The following is a 23,869-nucleotide window of genomic DNA, read 5'->3' on the forward strand; positions in this document are numbered from 1 at the left end:
TCCAAGCTCAAATCATTGTCACCATCTTATGGCCTCCTTGAAGCCACACTTTTGTTTGAAACATTTTTCGATTTAACGCAGGGTTTCTGACATATTTGAGTGGGTCCTTTAAAATGGGACACCCTGTATAATTACCTATTCTATTAAAAAAACTCGTTTTTTTCCCTATTTTCTTTAGCATATAATCACAGTGGTCCTTAAATCGTAGTTTATCGTCAATAATTATGCCTAGGTATTTCATTATTTCCACACGTTCAATCTCAGTTCCATCCAAACATTTCAATGTTATATTACCTCGCAGTTCTTTTCTTATACTTCTAACAATCATATATTTCGTTTTTCTTGCAATCATTTTTAACTTATTTATATTCATCCACTCTTCTACTATAGTAAATGCCATATTCATTTTGTCCTCTAATTCCGCGTTGCTTTCTCCAGTTACATATATTGTATTAACGTATCATTTGCAAACATTTTTATACTACATCCTTCTGGACAGATTTTTATTATATCATTTATATATACTATAAATAATAAAGGTCCTAATACAGATCCTTGCGGTACTCCATATTCTGTGGTCATTAATTTAGACCATTTATTATTAAATTGAACCTGCTGTGTTCTATCCTTTAAATATGATCTTAACCATTCTATAACCATTCCCCTAATTCCATATTGATATAATTTCTCTAATAATCTTTCTCTATCTATTGTTTCAAAGGCTCGCTTAAGATCCATGAAAATTACCCCTACCATTTTTGCCTCACTAACTATCAATTTCCATTCATCAATGACTGTTTGAATCGCTGTTTCACACGAATATTGTTTTCTAAAGCCCGACTGATGTTCTGTTATAATACAATTATCTTCCAAATACGTTTCAATTTGCTTTTTAACTACTAATTCTAACACTTTTTCAAATATTGGTAACATATTTATAGGCCTAAATTCACTTGCTTTTCTAGCTTTCTCTATTTTTGGAATCGGTATTATTGTAGACGTTTTCCAACCTTCTGGACAGCAATCTTCCTTCAAAGAATTATTTATTATATCAACAAATTCCTCTTTTATTACGCAAAATACTGCCTTTAATATATCGCTAGTTATTCCCTCCTCTGTACCTTTCTTTTTCGGTAGTCTCATAACAATTTCCTGTAAATGCTCTATACTAATCATTTCAAAATTTTCCATAATTCCCTCGTTTTCAATAACATAAATAATTCTTTTACATGCATTCCCAGTTTTACTCCCATTTATAGATTTTACTATACTATTAATACTTTGTATATAATATAAATTAAATTTATCTGCTATATTGCATCCTTCAGTGCTGTCTAATATTTCAAAATCTATATTCTCTACTTCTCTTACCTCCTGGTTCGCCTCTAATTATTTCTTTTAGTGTTTTCCACATAGATGTAGGATTATCTTTATTAAGATCTATCATATTTTCATAATATTCTTTTTTTTGCGAGAGAGAGAAAGAGAGAGAGAGAGAGAGGGGTAAGGGGAGGGGAAAGAAGAGAACGGGGATGTCTAATCGATTATTTTGCCATATGCTATGCGAATTTTAATGTCTTTCAGCATCATATACGCGGGAATAAACATTTATTCAAAATAAAATAGCACGGAAGAAAAATATAAAATTAGCGCTCACAAAATATATTAACGTTGACTAGTGTTACGTCCAGACTCGAAGAAGGATGAGTCAATGGAAGGGCGCAACAAGTATTTTTTATTATCCCGAAATCAAATGTGTTGTGGTGCTTAGAATCGAATCGAACGAACTGACAGATCTGAAAAGCAGAGTCGAGTCTAAACGACTGAGTTGCTATTACGCTGGTTATTCAGATGTTCGTTCGATGGTCCCTTTTCGGTAAGAGAATTTAATCTCTTTTACATTGGATGGGACCAAGTGCGACCTTCCGACTAGAAGTTAATAAAGAGTTATTTTGATTTTAATTAATAAAATACGAGTTTATTCATATTTTAAAATAAATGATAGATATACATGATTATATAAAAACAAAAAATAATCTTGATAATAATTTCTTGGTGAGTATGTATGTGGGTTTCTTAGTTCGCGGGTATTACATTAGTACAAAGGACATCAATCAGAATATAAAAGAAAGATTTTATCGTTAACATTTAGGTTCTGACTGGTTCATACAATAATAAAATATACAATATCTAATTATAGGATAAAAATAAATAAAATCAAAATCAATGTATAAGTCAATAAGTGTAGTTATGCAGTATGTTAAGAACGGTCAGAAATATAAAAGTGATCGCTCGCATATGTGTTAGATTACGATCAGGATTTAAGATTTTCTAAGATTTATTGCCAAAATGAGTTAATAATTTTAAAAGAATGAAACATTCTGCGGAGAGCTATGAATTGGATAGGAAAAATTATTCAATTTAACTTATTTTTTTAAATAGTAATTCGGAGATAAAAAGGTGACGAATTTGTACGGTGTTTTGCTCTGTCATGTCGATAGCCTGATGTTCGACTCGTGATTGCTCTGGAGATGATGCTAAATAAAGACACTAGTTGTACAAGTAACTTATCTGCGAATTACGATGCAAAAACACAGAATAAGACTGCGTGAAACTAAAGACTGGAGAATGATTGTCTGAATATCTCTTTGAGTTCTCTTTTTATAATTCTCTTTTCGGGAGTGTATTCTAATTCTAAGAGTGGGAATCTTTCAAAACTTCAACAAATTGAAATTGCGCAGAAGTGGGGATTCTTCATTTTAACGAATTAAAAATTGTGCTAGTGTCCTCATTAAGCGGGGTGTTTCTCCTACTTTTTAAGTTTTAGTGGTGATCGTCGATTGTTGATCTCGATATCAGTTCAAAGTATCTTGAGTATTAACTTTCCCGGCGGACCTTCGCGGACGTTATCTGATTAGGAAAAATCTTATTTTCTTATGATTATTTTTATCGATATTGATGCAACTGTATTTACTGAATATTTCGTTAAGAAAACTTTATCATTATTGATTCGGTTATATTTGTCAGATATCTTGTTAGAAGGAATTTTATTATCTTTTCGGTATCACTTTATTCTTCCATCGGAAAATTCTACTGCAAAGAATATTTACTAATTTTTATTTATTTCGAAGCGACCGGCGCGGTCTTCTTTGTCACCGGTCTTCTTGCGTCTTTCTCACGGTTACTCATAGATATAATTGTTGACAAATGACTAAATGTTTAAAGAAATGTATGGCGCAAGATGCTCTGTTTACTGAACGATTTATTTTTATCATCAATCGACGGTCATTACAACAACCTCGCGGAAGGAAGGAATCGTGGAGTCGCTAGGACGTAACACTAGTTTCGGTCCATTTTAATACAATGTATAATAAATAAACGATGTATAATAAATAAATCGATTTTTAAAAGTAATTTACATAATTTCACTTTTTGCTCTTCCACTTTTTACACTCTAATGAAAGAAAAATAGCTGTGCTGTTTCAATTGCGCGAGCTCCTTTTTGCACCGATATACAGGGTGATTTAAAACAACCTTCTGTCCTTACAATGTCATATAGTTGACACTATTCTAAGACGATTTTTCCTTTGCCAAAATTTTTTTCGAGGCTTAGTTTTTAAATTATAAGCCAAAATAGTTAACGAATTACGGGCCGCGTACGCGAGGCAGGCAGGGGTGGCGCAACTCACCGTCCGATGCTGGTGATTACGTGAGGCGCTCGCTGCGATCAACTGTTTGCTACATACGATGGAGTGTATGTGTGAGAGAGAACGTATACGCGTATACACACACATACACATTCTCTCTCTCTCTCTCTCTCTCTCTCTCTCTCTCTCTCTCTCTCTCTCTTACATCCATCGTATGTAGCAAACAGCTGATCGCACACACGCACTTTCTTTCTCTCTCTCTCTGTCTTTCTCTTTTACACCCATCGCGTGTAGCAAACAGCTGATCGCACACACGCACTCTCTTTCTCTCTCTCTCTGTCTTTCTCTTTTACACCCATCGCGTGTAGCAAACAGTTGATCGCACACATGCACTCTGTCTCACACACACACACACACACACACACACACACACACACACACACACACACACACACACACACACACACACACACACACACACACTGATTCTTACCTTTTATGTAGTAATTCGTTGCCCTCATACGACTCAATAAGTAATACTTCCGTATGATAGAACGAGTAACTAGCAAACTTTTTTCACTCATAAATTGTACCACTTATCGAACTTTTACGAATTAATCTACGCACTTTATCGATAAATTGAATTTATTAACGATTATAACGATTAATCACAATCTACCGATTACTACCGATTAATTATTAAAATATCTCGAAGAAAGAAACGCGTTATTCGATGCGGAAACTGCGCGACGACAACAAGCAAGTTATATCGGTACTAGCGTTGCCGGCAGGCCGGCTGCCGAACAACTGAATGTATCACATTACGCGTGATCGACGCGGACGCTATCATGTGTCCCGTGATCGGCTGAAGCCTCCGACATTGTAAATTCGATAGTTTCGAAAACATAAAACTATAAAATATGAAAATATAATGACGTATAATAACATCGTTTTTTTTAATAAATTCAGTTTATCGATAAAGTGCGTGGATTAATACGTAAAAGTTCGATAAGTGGTACAATTTGTGAGTGAAAAAAAGTTTGCTAGTTACTCGTTGTATCACACGGAAATATTACTTATTGAGTCGTATAAGGGCAACGAATCTCTACATACAAGGTAAGAGTCAGTGAGTGAGAAAGAGAGAATGTGTATTTGTGTGTATACGCGTATACGTTCTCTCTCACACATACACTCCATCGCATATAGTAAACAGTTGATCGCAGCGAGCGCCTCACGTAATCACCAACATCGGACGATGAGTTGCGCCGCCCCTGCCTGCCTCGCGTACGCGGCCCGTAATTCGTTAACTATTTTGGCTTATAATTTAAAAACTAAGCCTCGGAAAAAATTTTGGCAAAGAAAAAATCGTCTTAGAATAGTGTCAAGTATATGACATTGTAAGGACAGAAGGTTGTTTTGAATCACCCTGTATAACGATATATTTACCGATGTATTTGAATTCGACTCTGCTCGTGCTTTAATTGAAAGTTATCGGACGCCGTAATTAACGCGGATCCATATAACATTCTTCAAAGAATCCGCCCTTATACAGCAGGTGCGGCGCTGAATGTATTTTCTGATTTCGCGTACAATATACGCTAATTAAAACAAACGTGTAAGTTTCGCAAATCGACATTTGAAATTTGAATAGCAACATCGCGATATTTTGCTGCAAACACTATTAATGTTTCATTGTGTGTGCGAAGAACAGAGAAACCCTAATGTCGCGTTTCACCGCCGCAAATTTTCCATATTGCGCCAAAATAAATATAATATCCTAATTGGACATTTAATTCTCTGTTTTTGTTAATTAATACGCGGCCGAACATAAATTAAATTGAAATGCGATTGCAACATAGTGAAACGCAAAAAGAACACGATACATGACAACATTACAATAAGATATATCGTCAAAGACTTTTAAATCTGTATCCATACCTATATAAAAACCAATCGAGATCGAAGAATTGAATCTATCAAATTCGCGCTTGCGCGCTTGTGATGATAAGAAATTAAATGAGTCTACGTGTTTAATCACTGTATTTCAATTTTCACGCTTTTCCATCTTACGCGGCAATAAATGTCATCCATCGGGTTAAAACAGACGGTCCCTTAATCTTAATATCTTCCCAGTCGTAAGGATTAGCACAACAAATCTCTCCCGAAAATTAACAGTTTACTGTCGCCCGTGCCAACGGTCTCGTCGCCGTCTTTGTTTCTCCCCATAGCGATCCGCTCAAGTAATTAAAGTAATTTAAGTACTTAAAGCGCAAGCAAGAGCGGTTGCTTTATAACCGATTGTAATTCGGTCTCTCTGTCTCTTTTGCCGAGACGCATCTTAACATTAATTTTACCGCCAATCACAATTCTTCGGAAATTTTTGAATCACGTTGCTTCACTTCTTAACGCATGAGATGAATCATTCCGCGAGATCCCCGAGATAAGAAAGAATTGCGTTCGAAAACAATTACAATTTCTTAATATGTCCTTACATAGTTTATGTCTCTCGTGAAAGATGTATTTAATTTAATCATCATATACGTATATTAATAGAAGAATATTAATGTATAATAATTTCATATAGAATATTATGAAAATTTAATAGGTAGTATTATATAATATGCTATACAAAAATTTTTTATAAAATATATTCCAAAATTTGAGAATATTTATAAAAAAAAGAAATATATGAAATTTTTAGCTATTAATGTTGTTATCGCAAATAAAAAATATATGTAGTTTGATTGTTGTGACATTTCTTGTAAATTATAAGATATTTTTATAATAATATACCAAAAATCAAATGTCTTTGATTATCTGTATTAAGTTGTATAAAAAAACACCAATTAAAATGAGAGAGAAAAGAGAATTATCGTAATAGTTAACGTCTTAAAAGGCAAGAAACACTTTTCTCATATTTTTGCATTTATATTTAACATTATTAATATATACTGTATGCTGTGTGTGTAGGTGCTAGAATGGTCCGGTGTATCTCTTATTGATCGGAGCTTCGAGGAAGTGCAGCAGATAATCGAGCGAACCGACGATGTAGCGGAATTGGTGGTGGAGCATGCGACCGATATGTAAGTCAATGCATATAGTAATATTACCATGAGATGATTGTGAACAGACCTAACCTCAAATTAATTCTCTATATTCATTTCGTGTTTTCCGGCAACAAATTTCTATGACCCCCTCGAAAAACAGTACTGGAGACTTACTAGATGATCCGCAATCTGGAAAGACACCTTCAAATTTGGGCCTTCTAATGGGTAAGTACCAACAAATAAAATTTATCAAAATGACTTTTGAATTTTCCAACTCAAATTTGTAGTAACAATAATATCTTAAAGAAAAACCTCTGATTGTATACATTATTTATATTAAAATATTATTTGTACATAAGTCCATAAATAACCTTTGACATACAAGAATACGCGTTGAGGAGATCAACATATAAAAAAAATTATTATAACTAAATTGGTTATCGAAAAATATTATTTATCGATTTTCATGTCCTAAATATGAATTCTATGAAAAGATTTTTATGGTACATCCAAAACTAGTGTTACAAATAAAACGTATATTATTCGATTACTTGTAATATAACGATCGTTGTAATAAAAAATAAGATCCTGTGACTACACTTAGTTGATTTGACGAGGGTTACAAAAATCGACCATCTCGAAACTGGGTTAGGCCATAAAGAAAAGAAAAGCCTGAAAGATAACACAGGGCTTGGTACATATATCGCTCTGGAAATAATTTCGAGTAGTACGCGTAGTGGCTTTTTATATAACAAATAAAAGTCCCAAGTGATATTCTAGGACGTCGCGAGAACGAGAATGACCTCTGACCGCTGACACAGTTCCGTTTCGACCTCAAGACGAAGCACGAATATTTTCATATCCGTGAATATTTGCTAAACCACTCTATCTCATTCTTAACGCGGTCGCGATTCTTTGTGTGAATTTAGAAAATACGCAAAATAATGTGAAAATAATCTATTATTAGAAATTAAAATCGCAATGATTATTTACATTAATGGACATCTCGCCGATGACCTTGACCTTGACATATGTTGTCAAGGATATAATCCTGAGTAACTTTTCCTTGTAACTTAATCGGCGATCATTATTTATTAAAAAGTTATTAACAAATAAAGTTTGAAAAATAAAACATAATTTTGGTATGAGTTTGTAATTTCCATGCAAGAAGCGAGATCCATTCGCAACAAGATGTTGTATAACTCAAATCAAATTTTCAGAAATAGGTTTGGGTTAGGTTATATCTTCCGGAAGTGGAGCCCCCCGTAGGAGGGGCGGAACCCACTGCGTCCACGCATTTCCATCCACACAACAATTGTAGGGTGGACTTTGCTTTGTAAAGTATATGCGTGGATACAGTGGATTCCGCCCACTCTTCTCCCCCTCCTACGGGGAGCTTCACATTTGGAAGATACAATCTAACCCAAACCTATTTCTAAAATAAAACTAAAATTTGATTCAAGTTATGTTATATAACCAAAACCAAATTTTTATTTCAAAGCTTCAAGCTTTAATTTTAAATATGTCAGAAATTATAAGAGACCGTCGATTAAGTTATAAGAAAAAGTTACTCAGGATCATATCCTTGACAATCAAGAATATCAAGATTAAGGTCAATGGCGAGGTGTCCATTAATGTAAATAATTACCAAAATAGCTTGCAAAAAATTTAAGTAGTTTTAAAAATTTTAAATCTTCTTTTTGATTGTTATTTTTATAATGTGAAATGTGTAGCATTCGTACACATATACATGCCACATGTCCCTAAATTTTCCACATTTTTTATATATTTAATACTAATATATCCCTGAATTTTTTATTTACACATATATACAATACATTATAAATATCTTAGATTATTCACATTTTATAACACAATATTAAATTTATCATTATTGATCTACATATCCAAAAAATTTAATTCTGCAAGCTCTAGAATAATAATTTTTTCAATATACAATATATGTTTTTACTACACGATTGTATTCACACGAAGCGAATTAAAGAAATGACTTTCAATAATCATTATTACATCGTCATCATAGTCACCGTGGAAAACGCGAGGGATGTCTCACTCACTAAAAATTTGTACATGTATTGCGAATTACCGGGAATTAGCCAAGTAATTCCATATAATGCATCGTGTAATTCTAAGTAATTCAAAGGACGAATTCACATCCGAATTCAACCGTAGAAGATGTACTTTTAGATAGAAGGTCATTATTTTGAGTTTTTTTCTTTTGTTTATTGGCCCTTAGGTTGGCACTCTTTTTATTTAGTTTTTTTTTTGATAATAATAAAATCATAAAGACTTATAATGTTAAATAACAATGATATATGACGGGCTAATAGGAGCCCGTGCGTAAGATTAATTTTACAGTCGAAAGATTAATCTTACAGTTGAAAGATTAATCTTATGCACGGCTCCTATATTATTTTTTTTTTTCGTTTTACATATTTTTGAGACATTTCTTTGGACATCCCTCTTACTCATAACAATCTATCTGTAGATAGTCGGTCGTATTTTGTAACAAAAAACTAACATAGTGTCGATTTTTTTACCAATGATACCTTATTTTTAATTTATTTTATTAAATTAAAAAAAAATTATTTTTTTGCGGTTATCTATTTATCTGAAATATTGATAAATAATCATCATAAATTTGACTGAGAAAATTATTTACGCGTATCTGAAAGACCTTCTAAAGACGTCATAATGACATCATTTTTACTTTTTAAGACGTTTTAAACTTGTCTGGGTTGTTATTATTTTGTGCTATAGGACTTATACTACATAAATCAATACGAAGTAATGCGACGTAATGCGTAAGTAATTCCAGAAAAAAATGTACATGTATTGTGACAGTGAGATACCCCTCGGGAAAACGATTGCAGGAGTATTATAACTGAGTGTTATTACTGATACGATGCATATTGAAATATTTTTGCAGAAACCGAAACGGACAAAACACCCTCGTCGCCGACGCGCAGGAAACTGCCAAAAACGCCGGTATAACGAGTTGATAAATTGACATCTACACGCATTGATCGTCTCTCTCTTTCTCTCTTTCTTTCATTACCCTACACGATGTACACGATGCATACGCAGACTCGGGGATAAGCACGCTTAAAAGCCGAGAATACGAGCATAAGGAAAAGAAAAGAAAGAGAAAAGCGCAAGGGAGCAACTGAATGAAAAGAAAAAGGCGTTCTCCCTCACGCATCCTCTCTTTGCTTTTGTACATATAATATAATACGTGTTATTCGTATTAGCCGTATATGAACACGAATTGATTGTGCACGCGTGTAAACGACGGATAGGCAGATGTGACAGGTGACATGTGTAGATGAGTGCGTGAGACCGCGGCTTCAGCGTCAATGCGAATCAGTTAAAGTGAACGAGCTACGTGAATGTGCCGAAGCGTGTCGAAAGTGTCACGAATAATTAAAAAAAAAAATATGGTAATCGCAATCGAAATGTCCATGAATCAATCAATTTTGTCGCCTAAAAAACAGTATGATTGATTTACATCTTCGACTCTTCGACTAATTATTCATTTCTGTGGATTCGCTGCAATTTTTTTGTGCAATAGGAAATTAAACAAAAATTTATCTCAAATTTCAAATTTAGTTCAAATTTTTAATTTTTTATATACTATTTCGTAAAAAATTTTACAGTTAATTGCCATTTTACAACTGTGAATTAAATTTTTAATATCTGTACGCATCTCTGCTATAACAACAAGTTTTATCTTAATGTTGATATTAATATACAAATAATCATGCCAAATTTCTGTGATGAATATGTGATATAATTTTTTATATATCAGAAACATTTATTTTTACACTAATTGTTGCATTATTTAGTTCAATCTTGAATTATTCGGGTACTCAACTTTTCGATCTAATAGCCGAATGGCTTCCCAACTTACATCTTTCTCACGGACCGACAATCTTATCTGAACGTCAGTGGGTGCTTAAAAAAAGCTGATAAAGATACTCTGGTATTCTGACCGAGCATTATTCGTGAAAAGTAAAAGCACTTAAATCATGTTGATTTTACCTCAGTAAAACACGATGTGACACAGTTCAACTGCGCATTTTCACTGATTGTGCGCGAAAACCGCTACATGTAAATATTGTATGTATATTGATGTAATTAGCTATGGTGTTCTTTTTCCTCGGCAAAACGAAACGAGCATGTTCTTCGCATTGTCGTCAGATAAGTCTCGAAGATCGCATCTAATGAAAGAGAAGTCTGTCCATAAAAAAACGAAGATAATTAACGACGATAAAGACGAGTAGGAAACTACTTTCAAAAATATTTTTGAGAAATTAGATAATTAAAAAAAAATTGAAAAACATTCAATCCGATTGATCTTTAATATGTAGTAATTAGTAGTTTTTGATCTTTAACAACAATTTCGAGTTCGTATAATTTTAGATTTTGTGATAAAAAGAAAAACAGTATAGCAAAAGCTAACGTAATTTTCTAAATTTTATGGATAGTAAAAATACGAGATTATCACACAACCGCGCATTTCATGCGATATTAATCGAAGAAAAGTGATAACAAAAAGTGATATATATATATATATATATAGAATATTTAGAAAGTTACGTTAGTTTTTGCTATACTGTTTTCCTTTTTATCACAAATTCTAAAATCATACGAACTCGAAATTGTTGTTAAAAATCAAAAACTACTAATTACTGCATATTAAAGATCAATCGAATTGAATGCTTTTCAATTTTATATATATATATTCGATGGATCGCGAAATTTTTCAAATGTTTATATATATATATATAAAATTCGATATTCAAAAAAATCGAGATTTTACAATCAGTATATTTCTTTCCTTTTTTACGAAAATGGCACGAAAGGATAAAAATTGACGAGAATATAGCGATTAACATATATCATTAGCCGCCTACGTGAGTTACAAAGAATTTATTGCTAATTGTTTTCATTTTGCTTCAACCCTTTTTGTCATTTTTATTCATTATCGTTGTGATTTAAGGATCATAAAGTATCCTATCAGACGTGAGAGTTTTAGCAAGGATAAGTGAAATTATTAGCGGAATTATCTTCTTATCGCAGTTGTAAAAAATTTCTTCGAATCACCTATCAGATGAAACTTAAGGAAAAAACTGTTTTTGTGTATTATAGCTAGTAAAAAAGAGAAAAAGACAACAGGTTCAACCAGTGCCGTGAATATCCGATAATACGCTGTTTTAATACCACATAATATGTACACTATGTATGCTGTTTTTCAATCGGCGATAGCGATCTTAGCCGTTTGTATATTCGAATAGTATGCAGTAACGAACTTTGAAAAATATGCTACAAGAATGTCGCAATTATTACGCCGGCCTGTTTATCTTTAAAGTTACTCAACATCTACATAATATACCTTATGATGTTCCTATAAATTTATAATTTATAGTTAACAAATGTATTGCTGAAGACAGATACCCCTACGTTATATGATCACAGTTGACATTTTTACAAAAATTATAAAACATTTTTATAAAGATATGAATCTTGAAGAGCTATACTTAAAAAAGTAGTTTAACATTATGTATAAATATAAAAATAAATATAAAAATTAAAATTAAAAAAAGCATATAAAAACATAGAATAATATTGATTTTATATTGGCGTATTTATATATTTGCGTATTTATTTATAGAGTTTTATGTAAAATCATGTATATCAACAGTATTTTTGATTAATTAAAATATATGAAATTTTTTGAATTGACGGCACTGGTTTCTACCATCTGATATCGATGGTAGAATTTGATACGACTCGAGAACTTAAATTTATTAAGACATTACATATATATGGCTCCTTTATAGACCATATAGTAGCACTCGTACAATCACTAGCAGAAATGCGCGTTACGGTGTATGCCAATTCGTTTTCTTCGGCGTAATCGCGGGGGTGTTCCTTTCCTTTATATATTCCAGGATTGCAAAAAATATTAATAAAAGCATAGAAATTGAGTTAGATCTCTTATTAGAACTCTTATTTGGTTATACAATGAAAAATTCTATAATAAAAAAAATTAATGTATTTTCTAATGCGATTATAAAGTAAATGATAAAAATTAAAACAATTGCGTATAGCATAATTATTGTAATTTCTTGTTGTTTAAAGAGATATGCATAAATATGGAATCTTGTATATATTGTTGTTATTATTATTGAAAAATAGCATTATGGTAAATATTAATAAACAAAGGGATTGATCTTATTATCTATAAAAACTTGTTCGTAACATCTCCAATTAAAGGACATTAAAGTTTTTCATCGAAATGTGAACCAATTAACAGAATGGGTAAATATTTACATTAACTTACGGGTAAATGTTTACATTAATTCACGGGTCGTTTCCATTTTTACATATATTATAGAGGGCACATTCTTAGGTAACACGCACTTCGAATTTTGTGGCGCTCTCTTTTCGTTTCAGAGATATACGATTTTGAAGTATCATAATTTTTGCATTTATTTCGATTTTTTCATTATATCTTACTTGCGTGTTTATATTTCTTTGTTTACATTTGCGTCACTGTCAGTATATTTTCGCTAAGGATTTTTTTTTTACGAGTTTTTATTTAAATGTCAATTTAATTATGATAAACGTATTGATGAATTTTTTAACATTTTGGCAGATGTATATTTTCTTACAAATGATTTATAAAATAAATATCATTTAATAAGATATAAAAAATTGTATATTATACTTATTCACAATTGCTACTCCACGTAAAGCGAGGTTCAACGCAAACCTATGTGTCTAGTTTTTTGATAGTGGAGCCTCCCCGCAGGGGGAAGGGGGTGGGCGGAACATACTGTTTCTATGCATATACTTTTTAATGTAAAGTAAGGTTTTACTTGGGTTTACAACTTTCCACTTTATATTTACGCATTAAAAAGTATATGCGTGAAGGCAGTGTATTCCGCCCCACCCTGCGAGGGGATTCCACCTAGTTTAAGAAACTAGATACATAGGTTTGCGTTGAATCTCGCTTCGTATAGAAAATGGAAAAATTCAAGGAGCTTTGTTTCCGGAAATGTAAACAAACACTTTTTCCACGTCAGTTTTACACAAATATAAACAAACATTATTAATACTTATTTCATAACAGAAAAAGCATTAAAACTGTGAAACTTTAAAATTATATATCTCTGGAACCAAAAAAGAGCGCCACAAAATTCAAAGTGCGTGTTATTTAGGAATGTGCCCTCTATAATATATATAAAAATGAAAACGATCCGTAAGGTGTAAGTTAATGTAAACATTTACCATAGAATGCATATTTCAATATATCTAAAATTTCTCGTTTCGAAATATTTAAAATTAAAAGTTCTTTCAATTTTTTTTCTCTTTTTCCAAGCATCATTAACATACAAAATTTCGAATGCTACCGAGACCTGTCACGTGTTAAAATAATTAATCTACAAGCAATCGAATTACCCCTATTCTTCCCCGATCTCGGCTGACGCGTTCACGCATAGCCATTAATTTGATTGTTTGCCGATGCGTCGTTGGTTCATTTCGACGCAACACTATTCGATCGGTCTCCTCCTTTAATTATCGTAAATGAGCATGATACACGAATCGGTCGGGTGTATAATTATATTGATTAAACGCGAGCTTATGAACACCTCCGTCCGTCGGTTTTGCAACGCGACACCGCAACCGATTTCTGTCTGAAGAATGAGAAAAGCTTTCGTACAATCAATCGTAGAAAAACCGTGTGAGCAGCGCGTTGCTCGTATTGCCTTTGAGGATTTTTATGAGAAACCTCTATTTGCGCGAAAAATTAATATCAATTGCGAGATTATTATATGAGAATCTGGGAACAAGTGATCAAAATAAGTTTTAATTTACAAAAATCTGTATTTTTGTCAATTACCTCTCATTTTAATATTATAGTAAATGTGTTTGCACATTTATGTAGCCATATTTCTATTTTAAAGATAATATATTGATGCTCTCACATACACACATGTACGTGTGTTTCATTATGTTATCATGTTTAAAAATTATTTTATTATATAAATTTATTATAAATTAAAAGTAAAAATATTTTTAATTATCATATGAAATCGTATGAAACACATCAATATATCTCTTTAGGCCTACTGCAATTATACATAGATATTGTATTTAAATATATGAAAAAAAACTTTTACAGAATCACTCTCGTTTCCAGATTACTTTTTTGTTTTTTCTCGAGATAGCGAACGAGCGAAAGCGGAAATTCACACGGCTTCTAGATATTAACGCATGCTTCAGAGATGTAGAAGCGATTGTAAAGCACGGAATATATAGGAGAATACTGAATTTAGTATTTTAGTATTTTAGATTATATATTGGGTGTTTTGATAAAGTATTTGACAAATAATTTTTTTCTTTAACCGGCGTGCATCCGCGATAAAAGTGGATGCTGTTTGGTCAAAACCTGGCTTTAATCAATTTCATAAATTAAAAAAAAATATATATATATATATACATTTCGTAAAACAAATAGGGGAGCGCTTTAAAATTTGCAAATTTTGCCAATATTTGAGAAGCCATATCTTAGCTTAGGGGAATCGTAGGATAATGATCTTTGGCGCGTTTTAACGAGTGAAGCCTCGACTTTAAGACGGGTAGAGTTGAATTATTTGCCTCATCAAACTGTTTTGTTTGTGAGGGCCAAAAACAGATCGTGAAAATATTCTGGAAATGTTATGACTTCGTAGCCGCCCATGGTAAAAGCAGGAATGGAGCCAAGAATGCCACCATATGGGCTTTGAAGTGGGAAACTTCCCTTTAAAATGGCGCAAAGAACATTGCCGTACCTAGGAGCCGAGTTATCAGGTTTCATAATCACCTCTGCATTTTGCAAAACTTTTGATAATACCGCCGGCATTCGCGTTATACAATGTGCACCACAAGGAGGTTGCTCGATTGGATTTTGCACATCACGTATATGGCATGTGTGTGTGTGCGTGCGTGCGCGTGTGTGGTGTGTGTGTGTGTGTGTGTGTGTGTTATTACATGCAGAGATTAGGATCCCATGGTTTGTCATTTCCACAGTATTTACTGACTCCAAACTTTCTCTGGTGCATGATACCCAACCCACCCACCCCCACACACACACGCACGCGCGCGCGCACACGCACAAACAAACGCGCGCGCGCGCAAACACACACACACACACACACACACACTCGGCTCCTAGGTACGGTAGAGCAATGTTCTTTGCGCCATTTTAAAGGGAAGTTTCCCACTTCAAAGCCCATATGGTGGTATTCTTGGCTCCATAACCCTACCCATCTTAAAGTCGAGGCTTTACTCGTTAAAACCGCCAAGAAACATTATCCTACGATTTCTCCAAGCTAAGATATGGCTTTTCAAATATCGGCAAAATTTGCACGTTTTAAACCGTTCCCCTAATTGTTTTGCGTAATGTTTATACATTTTTTCTTTTGTCCTATTCCTGTATCGCATAAACGCAAACAATTGAAAACATATTGCTGCTTTTTACTTATTCAAATAAATTAGAAGGATTTTGAAGTTATATCAAAATCGCGAAAATTAGATTTGCTCAGGTTTTGACTTAATTGTGTCGCTAATAATTGTGACGCGGTTCTGCCTAAATATATCTTATGACATCAAGCCGATCATCTTGCGCGCGCGATCGGCAATGTAAATATTACTTAATCTATAGGCTAGATTATAAAGTAGACTATAGACTATAAACTTTGTTATATGGACCACTGTATCTCTCGCGAGATTTTTACAGTTGGAACAATAGGCATCCATAGGATATAAAGCTCGTTGAAGTGCAAGGGGCATGTATCTAATACGAAGTGTCATTTGTAATAAGAGAACAGCATGACATATCGACTCCATAATCCTTTTTACAAATATTATACTTGAACCGTATATTAGATTGTGCAAACGAAGAAAAATTTTGAATTTATTCTGCTCTATCCAGTGTTGGGCAAAATTTATTTTAAATAAGAAATAAAACGATAATGAATAAATTCCATTTTGTTATCTGCGAATAAATGGAATTTATCCAAAATTTTTAAATAAAAAGACGAATAAATTTTTCTCGATGACTTTTATTTAAATTTAAAGGCCGTGATATTCAAATCTAAAGCCGAAAACCCGAAGCTACCACGAATGTTGCTGCTTTCGTCATCCTCAACGTCCATAGTCACAATAGAAAAAGAAAAAAATACAGATCACCAATAAAATAAAATTAAAGTTAAATGAATAAATGATTTGCAGTCAAAAACTTTAAACCGCTGCATAACGCTGTTGTGGTTAGACTGATAGGAACTAATATCACCTTTGTTTGTTGACTTCTGGACTAAGTAAACAAACTAGCTAGATTTTCTAACGCTTATGTGTCGCTATAAGGATTAACTTAATAAAGAAATTGAAAACGATGATTATGAAATATTAGATTCCTTTAAAGATTAAATAAAATATTTGAACATCCTTTAGTTTCAAAGCAATCATTTAAAAAATTGTTATAAAAAAATATTTATATATTTTATTTATTTACATACAAAAATAATTTTTATTTGGAATAAAAAATAACAAATTATAATAAAAAATAACTAATAATAAATAACGAATAATAAGTTTCCTTTTTCGAATAATGAATAAATGAGTAACGAATTGAAATCGGATAACGAATAAATGAATAATGAATAACAAAATATTCATTATTAAATTAAAAATTTATTCGGATAACGCCCAACACTACCTCTATTAAGTTAGCCTCTCCCACCAGCGCTAAATAAGTTCTAATCTAGATTAAAATTAGGTGATAATAAGGTGCCAAAGTTCGAAATTAGGTGCTTAAATCGTTTGGAAGAAAAGTAAATGAAAACTGGGAAGCCTGGCTTAACATTAAACTGGCCCCCCTCGTACAAAAGAATATGTAAATAAAATAATTATTCAAAAAAAAAATACATAATAATTAAGTGCTAATTAAGTGTTTTTAGAAACCGTTAAGATATATTCAAAATAAATTTTTTTTATACCACTTCACTCTTGTATGGCGGTAGGCGCGACCGTTTAAGTTCGAAATCCTACCAAACGGATCGAGCACTTATTTCGGCGTTAAGATGTCTTGACATAATATTAATTAACAAATATTTCGATACAAATAATTATCGAGCATCTAATTTTTTAATACCACTTTACTCTTGTACGGCGGTAGGCGCGATCGACATTTAAGTTCGAAATCTTGCCAAATGGATCGAATACTTAATTCGGCATTTAGATATCTTGACATAATCTTAATTAATCAGTATTTGGGTACCAATAACTATCGGGCACTTAATTTTTTAATATCACTTTACTTTTGTCGCTTGACTCAAATATGATAATTGATACAAATATAAAGTAACATTAAAAAATTAGAATGCTCAAAAGTTTTTAGTATTAAAATATTCTTTTAAATATATTATATCAAGATATGTAAACGCCGAATTAAATGCTCGATCCGTTTAGCAGGATTTTGAACTGAAACGTCGGTCATGCCTACCGCCGTACAAGAGTAAAGTGGTATAAAAAAATTTATTTTGGATGTTTCTTAACGATTTCTGAGAGCATTTAATTAGTACCTAATTATTATGTATTTATTTTTTAAATAATTATTTTATTTATATATTTTTTTTGTATGGGGAGGCCAGCTTAATGTTTAAGCCAGCCGCCCTCAGTATCTATTGTATAATTTTCTACCAAACACTTTGACCACCTAATGATTTTGACTTTGGCACCTTATTAGCACCTAATTTTAATCCAGGTTAGAACTTATTTAGCGCTGGTGGGGAGTCTAACTTAATAAGAGTCTTAACACTGTTCTCTGCGCACACGTATATATTATAGGCATATGTATTTATATTTTATAATTATAAATTTTATATATTATAAATTTTATGTATTATAAATATTTATAACAATGATAACATTATATAAGTATTTTTATAAAATATATGTCACTTTCTTTTAAATTGTTCAGTTAAATTTTTCAATTTTTTGAATATTACCAAAATAGAAATTTATTTTTATGATATAATTTTTTTACATTAGACAAAGATATATTGATATTATATTCCATATCTCAAATTATAATTGTTATGTGCACTACATATGCCATCGCGTAATTTTATAAATTGATTTGTATCAGGTATATATGTATATACATATGCATTCTTCGCTGAAAGAAACGGAATATTACCTACAAATTTCTACCTTTATGAATGTTAAAGAATTAAATGATATCCGTGTAGATTGATCGGGTATGTCTATAAGCGAAATTATATGTTTTCAATACGATTATTGAATAAGGCTAAGATCGCTACTATGTTTAGAATTAGATGCTTTCGATGGTTAGGACGCAGCTTTCTTAAAACTATCGAATGTATTTTTCTTTCCATCCCGATCTTATGGTAAAAGCATTGTGCTACGTGTGCGTTGGATATTAAAATATTTTTTGAAATAGCCAAAAGTATCTGCGAGAGTGTGCGTGTAAAATGCCAAAATCGATGAACTTTGTTGATTATATATTTATATGCTGGTTAAATTATATGTATTATGCATTTTATGAAAATTTTAACATTAAAAAATTTTCACTGTATCACTTAGAAAATAATCACATTTACAAAATGTAATTTTTTTTTTGGTGATTTCTCTGACAATAAATTAATTTTTATTTAATTATAATCAGTTGTAAAAAAATATGAAATATTAAAATGAGGGGAATATTCTGTCCCTTAACATCAGAAGAAATGTACATAAAAATTGTAATTCGGCAGCAAGTAAATAGCGTATGAATACTTAACGTTATCACACATCGTAAACGAGCAATATCATTATTTCAATCCTTCGATACTCCTCGATGTCTCGTTGCACTCGATTACATGCGCGAAACATGCGTATTTGTCAAAAAAACTCGATTGGATGGCAATTTGGCAGAACATGATCGATGTCAATCGCATACATACACAGTTGACGTATACAGTCAAGATACATTCGCGTTCACACGGATCACAGTTTACAAGTTGAAACAATCGTCCGTACATTTATTCGGTATTTCCGAACACTCAATAACATTCGCGAAATACGCGTATATTCTTTTACGAGCCGGCGTCACACGAGCCGATCACACACGTGGCGGAAAACGCACTTGGCAGTTCTCGAGCGGTCAAATTGATATACCAAAATAAAAAAGTAAAAAAAAATCAAGTGCAATAAAATGCGACACGTTGCGGCTTGCTGTGTGTAACACGTTTTTGAACTGGCGTAAAATCACGTGGGAATTGGCATGACCAAAATCGCGCGGAAACTACCGATCATCGGACGCGACCGTTAATGCAAATTCTTAGCTGAGCGAGATTGCTCGTCTCCATCGTGGCGATCCACCTTTGATGGCATCCCTCCAAGGTTTCTCGATATCCGGATATTGAATAAAGGAGCATTGTCAAAGATCGAGAGAATATTGTGAGATATCTCGTATCAGACAAGGGATTCCTCCAATAACGAACGCTGATTCGGCCGAACGCGGGCATAGATTGTTAAGCTAGTGCCAGACTATGCGTGTATTCGCGATTCGTTTATAATTCATGAATAATCTAGATGGAAGATTCGCCAAGTTCGACCAATCAGATTTCTTTATACCGTTCACGAATTGCGCATTACGAATCACGAATTGCTAATATGCGTATAGTCTGGCGCTAGCTGTATCACAAGATGCATCGATCGTATGAGCTGATTTGATGCAACGAGACGATAATGCCCATCGTCAGATTCGACACATTCGATACACATTTGCGTCTGGAATTTGTTTGAAGACGGGTAACAGCAAGCGAGAACATAAGAGAACCACGACTCGTCGCAAACGCGTGACGTAGAATGATCGTTGTTTGCAAGGAACGATCACGTGAGCGTCGAGTTTGCGGATATATTCACGCAATGCGCGAGAAAATATGACATGACATTTAATTGGCATATTAATATCGTTGAAATAATTGGTTTATCTTGCAAAAAAATTACATGTTTATATTCGTCTCTGGTAATTAACGATGCGGGGAAAACATTAGAATAACGATATGAAATATCTAATCAAACATTTAATTTCGCGCGTGTCATAGCAAGTAGTATGATATGCAATACGCTGCGCCAAAATTAGAAAGAGAAAGGAAGCTTTTATATAATGCAGCCTGCTCTCTCAAATATAAGCAGAAGAGTATGTAATAAATATATAAATATATGTAATAAACATATAAATGAAAATTGAATATTAAAATAGAAATTAAAAAAAAAATTCAATTATTTTATCGAGTTAAGCACAATTGGAAAATTTGATTTAAATTTAATATATATGGCATATCCCAAACGTCCACACTAATTTTTGTGTTAATTTAACATAATAGTATGGATATATTAAATGGCGACATTAATACTATATTAATATTCCAACATAAAATAAATGCAAATTTTATAATAATTTTAAATAAACTTTATGTAAAATCAATCTATTTTTAATGATAAAATGGTAACAATCCATATTGACGGATTCAGTCCCAATGACTTTGACCTTGACATATATTGTCAAGGTCACTATCCTTTAAGAGGTTTTAAACGTCGTTTATTGTTTATTAAAAAGTTATTAACAAAAGAATTTCCACGAATTATATGTAATTTTCACACATTTAAGAGAGCATAAACTAGCATATTCATTTATTTACGTGTAATAAATCGAATGCGTGGGCAGGGGATGGAGCCCCTCTCCCAAAAAAGCTAACCTAATTTAATCCATTTCCTAGAGATGAAGAATTATTCGAGGTGAATATTTTTTCGAGAATTTTACCATTTAATATTTAAAGAAATCCTCCTACATATGCCGAAAGGTGCATTATTGTACTTAAAATAAACATTTACCCCCCCCCCCTTTCTTTCCTTGAACATGGGTTGAGTTAGATTAGTTTTTCTTTAAGTGAGGATGCAGAGGGAGGGGTGGAGCCCCTCTTCTATCCATGCGTTTGATTTACTACATATAAACAAATGAATCTCTTAAATTATGCTCTATTAAATGTACCTTGTATCAGAAAAATTACGTCTTATTTAGTAAACCTTTTTTGTTATTAACTTTTCAATAAACAAGAAGCGACGTTTAAAACTTTTTGGAAGATATTCAGGACAATAACTTTTACAATATATGTCAAGGTCAAAGTCATTGAGGTTTCTATTAATATTCTATTTTACTATTTTTCCTTTCAATTTTAACAGATAAATTCTGTTATTAATAATACGAAACACATCTATTGTATAAAATTGAAAATATATGCACATTATGTTATTTTGAGACGTTTTCTTAGTTGTTTTAGTAATTTAACATTTGAGCTTAATTAATACAACAGCAATATATTATATTAAATTAATACATGAATGTGTTAAAAATTGAACATAAAGATTTTAACCGACATATTTTTTAACAAGAAAACATAAATTGTGTAACTGTGAAAAGAGGTAATTGTTTCGAATAAGGCCTTTTTTGAATTTTGAGAAATAAGATCAGATCTCTTGATAAAAGTTTTTGTTGTGACTCTAACAGTGATAATCAGTTGGGGGAGCTCGACCTCCATCACCCTCACTCCCCAAAATTACCAAAAATTAGATAATTATACTATAAAATCTATAAAGTCTACTCTACAACCAAACCAAATTTTAGTTTTAAATAAGAAATAGGGTTTGGGTTAGGTTATATCTTTCGAAAATAGAACCCCCCGTAGGAGGAGGGGCCCGGAACCTACTGCGTCCGAGCATACACTTTTCCATCCACACAACAATTTTAGGGTGGACATTACTTTACTTTGTAAAGTATATGCGTGGACACAGTGGGTTCCGCCCCCCCCCCTTCCCTCCTACAGGAGGGCTCCACTTTCGAAAGATATAACCTAACCCAAACCTATTCCTGATTTAAAACTAAAACTTGGTTTGGGTTAGGTTATATCTTCCGGAAGTGGAGCTCCTCCGTAGGGAGGCGAAACCCACTGTGCCCACACATATACTTTACAAAGTAAAACGAGGTCCACCCCACAATTGTTGTGTGGGTGGGAAAATGTATGCGTGGACACAGTGAGTCCCTCCCCCCCTACGGGGGGCTCTACTTCCGAAAGGTATAACCTAACTCAAACCTATTTCTGAAAACTAAAACTTGGTTTGGTTGTGGAGTAGACTTTATAAAACATAATTACCTAATTTTCGGTAATTTTGGGGGGTGGGGTGATAGGGGTCGGACTCCCCCAACTGATTATTACTATTGTGGTCACAACAAAGAGTTTTACCGAGAGATCCGATCATATTTCTCAAGATTAAGAAAAGGCCTTATTCGAAACAATGACCTGAAAAAATAAATTAATTTTTAATACAATTGCGCCCTCTTTAATTTTGATGTAAACTACATATAATTAAAATAAAATACAATCTATACTATATTCTATTGTGACTTATCGCGCGTGATCGCGCGCGAAGTGGAAGTTGTTTGCAAATTCAGACTACGTTACTCAATACATTTTCTGCGCATAGGAAGAGAAATGATAATTTAGTTTTATTATTTTTATCACGTTCTGTTTGTGAATTCTAAAACTATTTCGAGAATCGCTTATCATATGTCCAAATTCTTTCTTACGGTTTTATTGAAAGTTTATTTATACTAGCGATTCATATTGTTTCTGCAATATATTTCAATAAGTCTTGAACCTATCCCTTTCTTTCTTTTTCTCTCTTTTTCCTTATATATTTTATATATAATCGTTATATATTTATGAAATAATTGTAAGAGAGGAAAAGAAAAATTTATGTAATGTTTAATAAGATATAAAATAACAATATTTTAAGAACCTCTATAATCGACAGAGTTCATTGATAAACGGAGTGTATGCGGTTTTATAACGTTGAGAAACATATTGATAGTGACGTTGTACACCGATAAAACAACTTCTTTCACAGCCGGTACGTTTCGCCGGTAATCGAATTGATGAGAAGAACAAGACAAATACAAGATAAATAACATTTCTAATGCGAGTACATTTTACTTGGCATTTTATAGAGCTTGCATATAATAATCGATATTTTACCTTATTG

The 23,869-nt window shown here is 32.6% G+C and overlaps 1 protein-coding gene across 5 annotated transcripts in view; it reads left to right on the forward strand.

Annotated features, from left to right (window-relative positions):
• Nucleotides 1–23,869, forward strand: part of Fife (regulating synaptic membrane exocytosis protein fife) — a 281,898-nt gene that overhangs the window by 206,346 nt on the left and 51,683 nt on the right. For all 5 annotated transcript variants that reach the window (XM_070304866.1, XM_070304868.1, XM_070304869.1 and 2 more), the window contains exons 13-15: nt 6,618–6,730; nt 6,855–6,919; nt 9,645–9,703. In XM_070304866.1, the coding sequence (XP_070160967.1) occupies nt 6,618–6,730; nt 6,855–6,919; nt 9,645–9,703 (237 nt within the window). The remainder of the gene's footprint in view (nt 1–6,617; nt 6,731–6,854; nt 6,920–9,644; nt 9,704–23,869) is intronic.

Source organism: Polyergus mexicanus, unplaced genomic scaffold, assembly GCF_030449975.1.
Source record: "Polyergus mexicanus isolate NDT 795.1 unplaced genomic scaffold, iyPolMexi1.0 SCAF_12, whole genome shotgun sequence".
NCBI lineage: Eukaryota > Metazoa > Arthropoda > Insecta > Hymenoptera > Formicidae > Polyergus > Polyergus mexicanus.